General features: G+C 44.5%; 1 protein-coding gene across 4 annotated transcripts in view; it reads left to right on the forward strand.

The window, feature by feature from the left end:
• The window catches only part of MYO1H (myosin IH), a 122664-nt gene that overhangs the window by 104541 nt on the left and 2980 nt on the right, over positions 1–15143 (forward strand). For all 4 annotated transcript variants that reach the window (XM_033955594.1, XM_033955595.1, XM_033955597.1 and 1 more), the window contains 4 exons: positions 874–929; positions 4987–5122; positions 11827–11897; positions 13445–13542. In XM_033955594.1, the coding sequence (XP_033811485.1) occupies positions 874–929; positions 4987–5122; positions 11827–11897; positions 13445–13542 (361 nt within the window). The remainder of the gene's footprint in view (positions 1–873; positions 930–4986; positions 5123–11826; positions 11898–13444; positions 13543–15143) is intronic.

The raw sequence follows: 15143 nt of genomic DNA on the forward strand, positions 1-15143 counted from the left end.
AGAGAGAGAGGGAGAAAAATGAGAAAAGGAAGAGAGAGAGAAAAAAAGAGAGGAAGAGAAACTAAACCTTAAGTTTGTATACCGCATCATCTCCATAAAGATAGAGTTTGGCACTGTTTACAGTTAATTCAATAAATGAGGGAAGGACATAAGAAATTAGAGGTTATGAAGAGGATAGCTAGCTTTACATTTTAAATAGAAAGCTTTACGTTTTGGAGAAAAGCCAGGTTTTCAGATGCTTTTGGAATAATTGGAATGAGCCTAGGTTCCACAATGGGGCAGGGAGATTATTCCAAAGCTCAGTGAATTTGAAGAAAAGGGATTTCCCTAATTTACCTGCATACTTGAGTTTGTGGGCAGATCTGATAGTGTCAGGTCTCGAAGAATTCCAGGATACCACTAAGGATTTTTGTACCACTAAGTTCGTGTGTTCTGCTAGTGTTAAATGTTGGTCTAATGTGACTCCCAAAATTTTGATAGATTTAATAATCGGGTAGTCATGACCATTAAGATGAAGCAATGAGTTTGTTATTTTGTCGTTGGGACTAGCCAAGAAAAGTTTGGTCTTTTCCGTATTGAGTTTCAGTTTGAAATTAATTGTCCACTGTTCTATCTGAGTCAGAATAGAAGATATCTGGTTTAAAATTTCAGTGGTAAAATTATTTAGAGGGTTTAAAATAGAAGTGTCATCTGCGTATATATAAAATTTTACATTTAAACTCTGTAATAAATGTCCTAAAGGGGAAATGCAGATGTCGAATAACGTAGGCAATAGCGGAGAACCTTGGGGCACACCAGATGGGTTGCTATATGAATGAGAATAGTTACCGTCACAAATCACTTGATAAGATCTTTTCAATTGTTTTTCTTTAGATGAACAAGACATTAATCCCAAAGCATTACAGCTAATTAGGAATGAGAGGATCAAGGTAAATATGTTTTCTCTTGGCGATATTTCCACACTGGTATAGTCTCTTCGGATAGCGAGGTATTAAGTTCTAGCTGTCGATTTTCTGAATCTCTGCTTGCAGTCGTGCAGACAGCTCCAGTTGTATAAGAACAATCTTTAGATTTGTAAAATGATTTATATCTGTATTTGTCCTCTTGAATATAGGCAGTCCCTGGGTTAAGAATGAGATACGTTTTTTAAAGCTGTTCTTAAGTCAGATTTGTATGCAACTTAGAACTTGTAGATTTTAAGATTCTTGCTGCTTACCTCTGCTCCGACCTGACAAAAGGGTCAACTGTCCCTATCAGCGTTCCCTCTAAGGTACAGCATTCACAACCACACACTGTTCTTAATGTGGCCCTGCATCATTCCTGAATCTGCTGCAGGAGAAGTGTAGGAGTCTATGCAGGGCAGGATTAATTCGTCGAGGCCCCTAGGCACCCAAGTACACTGGGCCCCCCTGCCCCGCCCCACCCCACCATGTGCCCAGGCGGAAACAGGAAGCTGCGTCAGAAGGAAGCTTTCAAAATTACAGTTCCCGTTGCCTTTCTTACCCACGTTGCATGTTTGTCTTACTTTCCGTCGATTGGGGGTGCCTTTTTGCCGATCAGGGGGCCCCGCGTTGCCGTTCGATGCTGGAGGGGCCCATCGCCGTTTGGAAAAAACAATGTTGATGCCCTCCTTCATTGGGCCCCCCCTGACCATTTCGGGTCCTAGGCACGTGCCTACTTGGCCTATGGGTTAATCCTGCCCTAAGTCTATGTCTCTGGAAATACTGCTCAGTGAAATCAAATGCATTCTGAAGTATGAGTTGTACTTAAGTCGAGCATCTGTAACTCAGGGACTGCCTGAATACCCAAACTAGTTTCAAAATCTAACTGAATACATATAACCAAATATTACTCCGATGAAAAGTTTTATGAGGAATAACTGACGGTTTTTGTCAGTGTGTTGTATCCGGTTAAAATATTTTCCCCCCCCTCCTAGACGCATTATATTTATTTATCATCTTTTTAAAGAAATTCAGCTAAGGCGATATACGTCGAACCCTTTTCTGTATAATCTTCCCTATCCTGGAATGTTTAAGTATTGATTTTGAACACAACCCTTTTCTCTACTACAATGTATCGCAAACTGTGTGTCGCGGCGAGAGGTGCGTCCTGTAGTCAGTCTGCTGGTGCCTGCTCCTTCTCCTCCTTCTGTAGCACCCCCCACCGGTGGTAATAGGAAGCTCAGGGCCATGGTTGGAAAACATTTGCGTCTGTGCGCATGTCGACATGATGACATCATGCATGCGTCAACAGCCGCGGATTTCCGGGTGCTTTCCAGCCGCGGCCCAGAGATCAGTGCGCCAGCAGCTTTAAAAGTTATCGACACACTACCCTACTACTGCTTATCATTTATCAGTGCTATTAGATGGATTCAGCTCTGTACACATAGGATGCTTACATCAGGCGCCACTAGGCACTTAATTAAGGATGCCTAGCGACGTCTAACAAAAACGAAGGACAATCCAGCGGATCAAGTGAAGCAAACAACAAAAAGGACTGCAGAGTAAAATGTACAAGTCACAGGAATTTAATTAAACGTCAATAAATTATAATCCAGAGTGGCTCTCATAAGCATAGGGTCTAGTCCCTATGCATGAGAGCCACTCTTTGGATTATAGTTTATTGACGTTTAATTAAATTCCTGCGACTTGTACATTTTACTCTGCAGTCCTTTTTGTCGTTAGCAATGTCTAACTTCAGAATCCATGTGCAACTTTTTTTTTTTTTTTTTTAAGTTCAAACAATTTTTATTGATGATAAAGAATACAACCAGAAAAGCATAGGAAAATGCATATTTCATTACATTAGGGATTTCTGTTCCGCCATTACCTTGCGGTTCAAGGCGGATTACAAATGGTTTGTCCGGAGATTAGAAGTATTTAGGGAGTAATTTGTACATTTCTTTGAGTTGTTAAGGATTACATCTGAGTTGACATGATATTAGAAGTTCATATGTAGTAGTTGCAGGTGATGCAGGTGTTAGTTCGGTTTTATGTGTTTTATGAATAGAAGGGTTTTTATTTCTTTTTTGAAGGTTTTGTAGTCTGTGGTTGTGGTCAATAGGTTGTAGAGTTGTGGGTCGAGTTTTGCACCTTGAGTGGCTAGGAGGTTGTCGTACAGTTTATTTCTTTTGACGTTTTTGGTTGGAGGGTGTGTGGGTTCTCCTATGTCTGGTTGAGGTGGATTGAACTAGTCGATTGTTCCAATAGGCTGGGCTGTCTCCATTTATTGCTTTAAATAGTAGGCAGGAAAATTTGAAGTGTACTCTCGCTTGTATTGGGAGCCAATGTGAGTCATGGTATGCCTCTGTGATGTGGTCAAATTTCTTCAGTGAGTAGACCTGTCTTAGGGCTGTGTTTTGTATTGTTTGTAATTGTTTTATCATGGTTGCTGTGCATGGGAGATATAATATGTTGCAGTAGTCTATTAGACCCAGGATTAGGGATTGTACCAAGAGTTGGAATTGTTTTCTGTCGAAGAATTTTCTGATTTGCCTCAGGTTTCTCATGACCGCAAATTATTATTTTTTTTATTGTATTGTTGATATCAGAAACGTGAACAAGATCAGAAGAGTGACAACAGTGATATCATCAAATTTCACAGCGCAACAACTAGAATATCTCCCACCCCCCAAAACAAAAGAAAATCCCCTTTACTACCCCCTCCCTCTCCCCCTATGGCAATAACACATCTATGCTACAACAAAGCTAGAACTAGCCAAGGTCCTGGTTCCTTAGAGACCCCGGCCCTCAAGGAAAGGAAAAAGAGAGGCACAGAAACCCCTGACACAAGCAAACAAACAAACAAAAACCCCACTCTACCTCTTCCACAGTGAAAACCCGACACTATGACGATCAGAAGGGAATCCCTTATCCCCAGGTCAAAGCCACCAAATCAAAAAGAGTTGATTATTAAACTACAAGCTCTGCGTGGCAAGGAAGATAAATAGGGCTCACGTGCAACTTTTTTTTTTTTTTTTTTTTTGTAATCGGCGTGATCAGTGGCGTAGTAAGGGTGAGTGGCGCCCGGGGAGGTGGTGCCCCAAACCCCAACCTCTTCCCCGCCCACCCTGCCACGTGCACACCCTCTTCCCTTTCCTCGCACCTTTTTATCTTCTCCGGCATGAGCAGCGTGCCCACGTCGGTGTCGGCTCGCCCTGTGACATCACTTCCTAGGTGCGGGTCCCGGAGGGACATCAGAGAGGGTGCTAAAGCCGACGCAAGCAGCAACCTCATGCCGTGGAAGTAAAAAAAGGGTCGGGGGGAAGACAAGGGGTGCGCATGTGGCAAGGAGAGGAGTGAGGGATGGGCAGAGAGGAGAAGGGGGTGCCGCGCACTTAGCAAAACGGCACCTAGGGCAGACCATCCCCTCACCCCCCTCTTTCTACTTAGTGGTGTAATAAGGGGGAGTGGGGGGATCCGCTCCAGGCGCAGTCTTCCTAAAGGGTGGCACCCCTCTTCCTCTCCACTCCCTCGCTCCTCTCCTTGACGCATGCACGCGTCCCGCTTGCTTTCCTCCATATCTTTTTGACTTCCTCGGAGTGAGGTTGCTGCCTGCGTTGGCTTTGGCGCTCTCTCCGATGTCCCTTCCGGGACCCGCTCCCAGGAAGTGATATCAAAGGGCGAGCCGACGCCGACGTGGGCACGCCGCTCACGCCACAGAAGTTAAAAAGGTACAGGGAAAGGGAAGGGGGAAAGTTTGCATTTCGACCTTTGCTGTGTAGCGCTTGCGCCTACAAATATTTTAGAACCCAATTGAAAACTTACCTTCTCTCAAAGTACCTGGCGAAATAATTTATATGCTTTTTATGTTATTTTATTATTAATCTTTTGTTAACCGTGTTGAACTTAACGGTTACGCAGTTTATAAGTACGATGTTATGTTACGCATTATACAGAATGTGGCCCAGACTTTGTCGCCTTTTATTTATCAGCAGTGAGCGTAGTATCTAAAAGTTCCCCCCCCCCACACCTTACTTTATTTCAGTATTGCACACCAGTGACTAAATACGACAGGAATGGGTTCAAACCGAGGCAGCGACAGCTTGTCATGACAGAGTCAGCTGTTTACATGGTGGAACTGGCCAAAATCAAACAGAGAATTGAATACGCAACCCTGAAAGGTAAAGCAGTTCATCTTCTAAACACTGAAAAGAAACCAGCAAAGTACACGGTAGCATGGTAGCCCTGTATCGGTAGCATGGAATATTGCTACACCTTGGGTTTTAGCCAGGTACTAGTAACCTGGATTGGCCACCGTGAGAACGGGCTACTGGGCTTGATGGACCTTTGGTCTGACCTATTATGGCTATTCTTATGTTCTTCCATGAACCAAGCATAGGACAATTAAGCCTTTATAACATCACTGATGAGGTTGGCTCTGAGGTACTGTGGAATGAGGCATTATGACATCACAATCTCAGCTCTGGAATGTTGCTCTCATTGGGATTCCAAAATCTTGCTATTCTTTGAGATGTTGGAATGTTGCTACTCTTTGGGTTTTGGTCAGGTACTAGTGACCTAGATTGGCCACTGTGAGAACGGGCTACCAGGCTTGATGGACCATTGGTCTGACCCAATAAGGCTATTCTTATGTTCTTACTGTTTGACACAGGAACCAAGAGCTTGGAGAAAAGATACCAATGGTTGAGGTACTGGACTGAAAGTTGCGTAGATGAGATAATATGGGTTTTCTGAGGAAGGTGACTTGCCCACGGTCACACAGGAAATCAGAGACAAATTGAAATCCAGTGGCGAAGTAAGGGTAGGAGGCGCCCCCCGCACCGTCCTCTCCACATCCCCACTCCTTCCATGCCCCCCCTTCCTTCCAAGCCCCCATTCCTCCCTGTGCCTCTAAATCTTCACCAGCACGAGTGGCTTCAGCAGCATGCTCCTCGCACCAGCGCCGGATTTCACCTCTGACGTCACTTCCTGGCCCCGTGACCCGGAAGTGATTCAGAGGGGGGAGCCCGATCGTCACGAGCAATAGGCAGAAGTTGCTCACGCCAGCAAAGATAATACAGAGGTTACGGGATAGGGGGAGGGAGGGTGCGAGCGTAGCGGGGCAGCTGCCCCCCCCCAACTCGGCACCCGGGGTGGTCCGCACACCCCTTACTGCGCCACTGCTGAAATCCTAACTGTTCTGTGTATATTTCTGTGCTCTCTGGTCCATAATCCCATTGTTATGTTCCACAACAAAAAAGGAAATCACAACCCCAAGGATAACAATACAGAAACCAAAAGAAAGTGGGGAAGGGGCAACGCCATGTCCTAATTTACCCTCCCACCCCTTTTACTAAGCTGTGGTAATGGTTTCTACTTGCAGCATGGAACATAGAAACATAGAGTATGACAGCAGAAGAGGGCCGGTGGACCAACAAATCTGCCCACTCAAGAACCCTCCCTCCCTGGAGTACCAATCTTTTATGCATAACTCTGTAGCACCCCCACTTGTTTGTTCCAACGTAGGACAATTGATTTGGTATAAACGTGTGCATATAAATAGGATGATCAATGCGCCAGTAATTTAAGTTAGATGATTGATTATGGCATAATCATGCCAATATTGATAACTCTGTATTGTAACATCTCTACAGACGCTCAGGTAGTGTAACACCTTTACAGAAGCTCATGGTGTTACACTACCTGAGCTTCTGTAGAGATGTTACAATACAGAGTTATCAATATTGGCATGATTATGCCATAATCAATCATCTAACTTATATTATTGGCGCATTGATCATCCTATTTATATGCACACGTATATGCTTCAGCACTGTTCCGACGCTCATGGGATTTCTATGAGCGTCGGAGCATTTAGCACCCTGGGCCACGGTAGAAACCTCTACCGTGGCTTAGTAAAAGAGAGGACCTTAATATTCGGCTTTCACAGTGTTGCTCCCAGGTAGTATTTATGGAGATGTGAAAAATACGTTTCAACGTCACAAACAATTCAGTCGCTGAACTCAGCGTGCGCACGAGGGCTGGCGTCGAAGGTCGAAGCACGCCTGCTGACTTAAGCACTGCTCTTGCAGCACAAGCAGGGCTCGCGAGGAGATCTGTTCGGCTGGCGGGGCTTAGCATCGCCGCCAGCCACCAAATCAGAAGGGGCCCTGAGCCAAAGGTGAGTCATTCCCCCCACCCCACCCCCCACAGCTACACCACTGGTTTTAAGTCTATTAAATGCCTATACATTTACACCTGCTCTGAAGTGGGCGTACTCATATCCAGTGGCGCAGTAATGGTGGAGGTGGGGGTCAGGGGCTGGTCTTGCTCAGGGCGCCGGCACCCCGCCTCCTCTCCGCCCCACTTCCTACTCCTCCCCCCTGACACGTGCACTCCCCCTCCCTTGTGCTTTTTAAACATTGGCTCGAGCAGCCAACAGCTTGCTGCCCGCAATGGCTTTGGCGCTCTCTCTGATGTCACATCCGGGACCCACGCCTAGGACGTGGCGTCAGAGAGAGTGCCGAAGCTGATGCAGGCAGCAAGTTGGTGGCTGCTTGCGCCGGAGTTAAAAAGGTACGGGGAAGGGGCATGCACGCACGGTGGGGGAGGGGGGGGTGGAAGAGGGTGGAGAGGGGCACCACAGCCACAGGTACTGTTCACCCTCGCTACGCCACTGCTCGTAACTTTTATAAATAGAGCTTCTATTCTTAGGTGTTTGCATATTAAGATGCTGATGGTCCATGGGACTTAACTGGATGGGAAGGCTCCTAACCAGTTAAATCCTGTTGACTTGCTCCACCAACTCTTAATTGGATCATGCCACTGAATATCAACGTTGACTGCCATGACACTATCCAGTTAGTAGAGAGAACAAGCAAAAACTGCAAAATGTAGAGACTGCCAGGAGACTAATGATGGCACTGGTGCCACACTCAGGTTAGTAATTTTATTGTTGACCCAACACTGCCTGTGTCAGGGAGAATGACACGGTGATAGAATTTGTCCCCGTCCCTGTGGGAAATCATCCCATGTCATTCTTTAGTGTCTATCTCAGCCTCAGTCCTTCTATACCAGCATTCTTCAATGTAAGGCTTGAGGGGCCAGTGGCTGAGCCCATTCATACTCTGATTCTTCTCTCTCCTTAAAGCAGGGATCTCAAAGTCCCTCCTTGAGGGCCGCAATCCAGTCGGGTTTTCAAGATTTCCCCAATGAATATGCATTGAAAGCAGTGCATGCACATAGATATCATGTATATTAATTGGGGAAATCCTGAAAACCTGACTGGATTGCGGCTCTCAAGGAGGGACTTTGAGACCCCTGCCTTAAAAAATGACACAGGGATGTTTTCCCATGGTTAAGCATGGGGACAGAGGCTAATTCTGTCCCTGTATCATTCTCTAGAACAGGGGTGGGCAACTCTGCTCCTCGAGGCCCAGAATCCAGTCGGGTTTTCAAGATTTCCCCAATGAATATGCATTGAAAGCAGTGCATGCACATAGATATCATGTATATTAATTGGGGAAATCCTGAAAACCTGACTGGATTGCAGCCCTCAAGGAGGGACTTTGAGACCCCTGCCTTAAAGAATGACACAGGGATGTTTTCCCATGGTTAAGCATGGGGACAGAGGCTAATTCTGTCCCTGTATCATTCTCTAGAGCAACTCTGCTCCTCGAAGCCCAGAATCCAGTTGGGTTTTCAAGATTTCCCCAATGAATATGCATTAAAAAGCAGTGCATGCAAATAGATCTCATGTATATTAATTGGGGAAATCCTGAAAACCTGACTGGATTCTGGCCCTCGAGGATCGGAGATGCCCACCCCTGTTCTAGAGTCTAGAAGTACCTGGCAGAAACCCAAATAGTGGCAACAGTCCAGAGCTGAGATTGTGATGTCATAATGCCTCATTCCAACAATGCATAACAGCCAACCTCATCAGTGGTGTCACAATGGCTTGACTGTCTTATACTTGGCTCACATAAGAATTTCTATACTAGGACAGACCGAAGGTCTATCAAGCTCAGTATCCTGTTTCCAACAGTGGCCAACCCAGGTCCAGGTTCTTTAGTGTCTATCTCAACCTCAGTCCTTCTACACCAGTGGCTGTGTCCATTTATACTCTGATTCTTCCCTCTCTCCTTAAAGAATGACACAGGAATGGTTTCTCACAGGGACGGGGACAAATTCTGTCACTGTGTCATTCTCTAGGGCAGTGGTTCCCATCCCTATCTTGGAGGACCACCAGGCCAATCGGGTTTTCAGGCTAGCCCTAATGAATATGCATGGAGCAGATTTGCATGCCTGTCACGTCCATTATATGCAAATCTCTCATGCATATTCATTAGGGATAGCCTGAAAATCCGATTGGCCTGGTGGTTCTCTAGGACAAGTTTGGAACCACTGCTCTAGGGGTCCTTGATTCTCAATGTTTACAAATCTTAGCCTGTAATGAGAAGTAGTTTCCAACAAGGACTTCCAAAACAAACAGAAGAATACGAGTATATACACTAAGGGTAAAAGTTTTATTTGTAGAACTCCAAAATAGAGGAGACCCAACACGGCATCGTGTTTCAGTGTTGGAAGGCACCTATCTCAGGGGTCAACACACTATATATGAACAAAATAAAAGAACAAACGCAATACACATAACCAAAATCATATCGAAATGTAAAATATCATAAAAATATATAAATAAATAAGAATGCATGCTTAGTTGATCACAACAAATGATAAATTTATAGATGAATTGAAGTCCAGAAAGGAATAAATAAATACATCCAATATACAGGTGTTAAAATATAACATAAAAAAGTGAGCAATTTATTCTATTACTAGTCTTTAAGCCCATTACATTAACGGGTGCTAGAATAGATGTGTCTGTCTTTCTTTCTTTCTGTTTCTCTCTCTCCTTGGCTGCTGTCTGTTTGTCTTTCTTTCTCTCTCTCTCTTTCTCCTTGGCCGCTGTCTGTCTCTCTGGCCCCCTGTCTGTCATTATAGTTTATAGTTTATTTATAGTTTATAGTTTATTTTAAAATTTGATAAAACGCTTTACAATATATTTCAAAGCGTTGTACAATTAAAATCAGAAATAAAATAATGGGTAAAGACAATACTAGGGCAGACAATACATGGGCAGACATACTAAGTCGGGAAGAAGGAATTAAACAAAAGGGAAATATGGAAGAAAATTACAATTAAACCCCCCCCCCAAAAAAAAAAAAACAGAGGGAAGAAATGAAGGGAAAAGATGGGGAAAATTATAAAATTTATAAAAAAATAAGAGAGATTTAAAATTGTATGAGATTCTGTCTGTCTCTCCTTGGCCCCCTTTCTGTCTTTCTTTCTTTCTCTCTCTCTCCTTGGCCACTGTCTGTCTGTCTTTCTTTCTGTCTGTTTCTCTGGCCCAGTGTCTGTCTGTCATTCTTTCTTTCTCTCTCCTTGGCCACTGTCTATCTGTTTGTCATTTTTTCTTTCTCTCTCCTTGGCCACTGTATATGTCTGTTTTATTTTTCTTTTTTTCTCTCTCTCTCTCCTTGGCCACTATCTGTCTGTCTTTTTTTTCTTTCTTTCTCTCTCCATGGCTGCTGTCTGTCTGGTCTTTTTCCTTCTTTCTTTCTTTCTCTCTCTCTCTCTCTCCTTGGCTGCTGTCTGTCTGTCTGGGTTTTTTGTTTTTTTTCTTTGTCTCTTTCTCCTTGGCCACTGGCTGTCTGTATGTCTTTTTTTTCTTTGTCTCTCTCTCCTTGGCTGCTGTCTGTCTGTCTCTCTGTGTTTCTCTCTCCCTGCCTGCCTGTATTTCTCTGTTGCGCCATGCCTGCCTGTCTCTCCATGGCCCCCTTCTGTCTTCCCCCCCGAGCAAAGCATGAATGCTGTCTTGCCCCAGCACACCCCTCCCCCAAAGCAGCCCCCTTTCTCTCTCCCCCTCCACTTCCCTAAGCAATAGCAGAATTTTTTCCAGCATGGGACACCTCGCAGCACCCGTACGACACCCTCCTGCCGTTGTTCTAGGCGCCAGCTATCAGGAGACAAACCACCGCCGCACGCGCCACAAGCTGCCGCAAGCTGGCGCATGCGCCGCAAATAGAATACAGCCACGGAGGCACACATCATGGCAGCAGGGATCACGGCATTGTAGGTGTGCATGTGCGCTTAGGGTTTTATTATAGAGGATTCAGAAGTGATACCCAGAAAGGTACTGAATTAACTGAAAAAAGGCTGTCCCAAGTTAACTTGGTAGCTCTCTAGGTACCACCTCTGAATATTGGTGGCACCTGGGATATTCCCAGAAGCCACCCTTGGCCCAAATATTCAGAGCTGGTGCATCCTTTTTGAACACAGATGGGATAAACATGGGGGAAGGAGATGGGTGCAGGGGGGCTTTTACATGCTCTTTTTTCATTTCATGTCAAGAGTGAGGGGGTGGCAGCCCTCTCCCGCCTCCGATCTGCTCCTAAACCGCATTTGCCATTTTTCAAAATTCGCAGGTGCTCCTGGAACGGAACCCCCGTGAATTTTGGGGGAGTACTCTAGAGACAAAATACTGCCATCAGCCATGACCATTTGTGCTTCTGTAAAAGATTAAAGGGGAACAGATATGGTAACTCACCACATCAGCTACAAGTGAAGTAACCTGGTGTTTTAAGTCTCACCTAAGCATATCCTGGTCCTCATAAGCTTCTTTATTTCTCCCCCCCATCCTAATTTATGACTACTGGAGTTTACTGTGGTTGGGGTACTGCTACCTCAATTAATGACCTTCAACAAAGCAATATTTCTCCAGTAGATTGGGTGAAGTCTGCCAGCAGGCAAACTTCCATTTACCAGACATTAAAGCCAATTTTATAAACTAATTTTTCATGCATTTTTAATTTTTTTTTATTTTAAGGTATTTCAGTAAGTAACCTGAATGATGAAATCTTGGTCATCCATGTCCCCACAGATGACAACAGACAAAAGGTGGGAAATGAAACATTTACCAATATCTAATACAGATCACACACAATAAAATGTAAATCATGTAATCCTGCTAATCAAAAAAGAAAAACTTACTGTATCCCGATTGCTTTCTTAATCAAGTTCAAAGGCAAAAATTATTATGGTGACATAGTAAATTATGGTAGATAAAGTCCAGTCAAAATATGGACTCTCCAACCAATGAAACACTGAATAAATATGTGGATGTCTACAGAATTTGTTTTATTTATCTCTCTATATATAAAATTGGATGGATGGATGTTCCGTGTTCTCCAAAAACAGTACAGTGGTACCTTGGATTACGAGCATAATCCGTTCCAGGAGCATGCTCGTAATCCAAAATGCTCGTATATCAAAACAAGTTTCCCCATAGGAAGTAAGGAAAACTTGCTTTGATATGTTCCCACCCCCCCCCCCCCCCCCCCCCCCCCGAGGCCAGCAGCGCTGCTCCCCCCCCACGAGAACCGGCATTGCTCCTCCCGAAGGCCCCCCCCATGAACCGGCACACTCCCCCCGCGATCCGGCACCCCCCCCCCGCCACCACTGGCACCCCCCCCGCCGCGACCTGAGATCCCCCAACCCACCCGAACCCTCTTCTTACTTCCAGTGTAGCCTCTGCATCGGCACCGGCACCAGCATATCCTGTGCGTTGGTGCTGGTACCCAAAAATCTGCTTCCTGTGCCGGGCCTTGAGTACATCAAAGTGAATTTCCCCATAAGAAATAATGGAAATTCGTTCCACAACCCAAAAACTTTAATACAAAATACTATACGTACTCGTATTGCAAGACCTCACTCATTTAGAACAGTCACTACACTCCTGCAGCGTCAGAGAGAGAAGAACCATCGGCTCAGTTGTGATGTGTGTATACTGTAAGTGCTTGTATATTAAGTTAAAATTTAATAAAATGTTTTACTTGTCTTGCAAACCAAGTTACTTGCAATCCAAGGTTTTACTGTAATAGTATGTGCTTTTTCCACTGGCTGCCCTGGGCAGATCCACTCTTGCTCTTGGAAGCTAAGCTGCATCAGGCCTGGCTAGTACCTGGATGGGGGACCACTGAGGAATATCAGATGCTGTAGGCCAGTGGTTCCCAACCCTGTCCTGGAGGACCACCAGGCCAGTCGGGTTTTCAGGATAGTCCTAATGAATATGCCTGAGAGAGATCTGCATATAATGGAGGTGCCAGGCATGTAAACCTGCTCCATGCCTATTCATTAGGGCTATCCTGAAAACCTGAATGGCCAGGTGGTCCTACAGGACAGGGTTGGGAACCACTGCTGTAGGCTACAGGGCCTTGAAACATCACAGGGAGGATTCCTCATTGTGCATACAGCTAGGAGTTGGTGAGTGACTCAAAGGCATACACACATACTTTTTCCCACTGCATACAAAATTTATTTCATGCATATTCATTGTGCAAACATTTCTGGGGATGAAGCTGTTCACAAAAGGCATGAAAACCTACAAAATGGCAGAAAATGGATGGCAACCTACTCCTAATTGTTTTATTCTTTCCAAATTCTAGGGAGATGCAGTCTTGCGATGTGAACATATCTTTGAAGCCGTTACAAAACTAAGTATGCTGGCAAATAGGCAGAACTCGGTCAACATCATCCAGGGAAGGTATGTATGCCACTTTTAGAATGGAAATACTGTGTATTAAATTAGTCCTAGACCCTAGAGCAGGGGTCTCAAAGTCCCTCCTTGAGGGCCACAATCCAGTTGGGTTTTCAGGATTTCCCCAATGAATATGCATGAGATCTATTAGCATACAATGAAAGCAGTGCATGCAAATAGGTCTCATGCATATTCATTGGGGAAATCCTGAAAACCAGACTGGATTGCAGCCCTCAAGGAGGGACTTTGAGATCCCTGCCCTAGAGAGAAAAAAAATGGACTAGTTACCAGACTTGAAGATGCCCCATAAGCACCAGATCACGATATAAGATTTGCCATTTTTAGTCACTCGACTCTCAGTGACTGATGAGGCTTTTGCTAACCACCTACGGCTGAAAAATTATTACTGCTGGGCACGATGAACCACTGGTCTGACCCAACAGCGGCAATTCTTATGTTATTACTTCATGAAGCAGAGCTGCCTTCCAGATAATGATCATGTGTCAACAGTTAATACACTCAACTGTACACTATACTCAGTATTTGCTTTATATAATTCTTGGATCTCAGCAATGTCTCTCTATAGCAGGGATCTCAAAGTCCCTCCTTGAGGGCCGCAATCCAGTCGGGTTTTCAGGATTGCCTCAATGAATATGCATGACATCTATTTGCATGCACTGCTTTCAATGCATATTCATTGGGGAAATCCTGAAAACCCGACTGAAATACGGCTCTCGAGGATCGGAGTTCCCTACCCCTGGCATAGATGGTTGATATGCAGGCTACAAGTGTTTTAAATAAATTAGTATGCTGCAGCTTAAAAGGTTTGCGACACACTGGCTTAGAGCAGGGCTAGGCAATTCCGGTCCTCGAGAGCCGGAGCCAGGTCAGGTTACAATAAATCTGCATGAGATAGATTTGCATCTCAAGGAGGCAGTGCATGCAAATCCATCTCATACATATTCATGGTGGATATCCTGAAAACCTGACCTGGCTCTGGCTCTTGAGGACCAGAATTGCCTACCCCTGGACTAGAGGAACAGTGATGGACATGTTCTAATGACAACATTAGCGAATGCCAAAAAAACAAAAAATGGAAGTGACACTACTTGTTTTAAAGCAAAGGTGATTCAAAACTGCAACTCATATGCATATCTCTGAGCACTTAAAGAGATACAACTATGAGTTGTAGTTTGAATCACCTTTGCTTTAAAACAAGTAGAGTCACTTCCATTTTTTGAGGGGTTTTTTGTATTCGCTTCTTTTGGAAGTGAGTTGTTGAGTTTTGGTTCCCCGGTTCTTTTGGGTTTCCAACATTAGCAAATGGCCATAAATGAAATAAATAGGAAATGGGTTTGGGGTTTTTTTTTCCAGGCACAGTAATGTAAAAATGGCCTTAGTATTCAGGAAAGACCTGCATAAGAGTGCACACTAAGGCCAATTCTTATTGCAGCTTAGCAAAAGGGCTCCCAAATCAGTTATAAACCCTAGCCTGCTTTCTTTGTGCTTTGAAAGTGCAGCTATAAAAAAAAATGAGAACGATCAGAATTAACCAAGACAACCCTTTGTAATGGTGTATGCTTTGGGTTTATTTAAAAACACCTGAC

The sequence above is a fragment of the Geotrypetes seraphini genome, chromosome 8, assembly GCF_902459505.1.
Source record: "Geotrypetes seraphini chromosome 8, aGeoSer1.1, whole genome shotgun sequence".
Classification (NCBI taxonomy): Eukaryota; Metazoa; Chordata; class Amphibia; order Gymnophiona; family Dermophiidae; genus Geotrypetes; species Geotrypetes seraphini.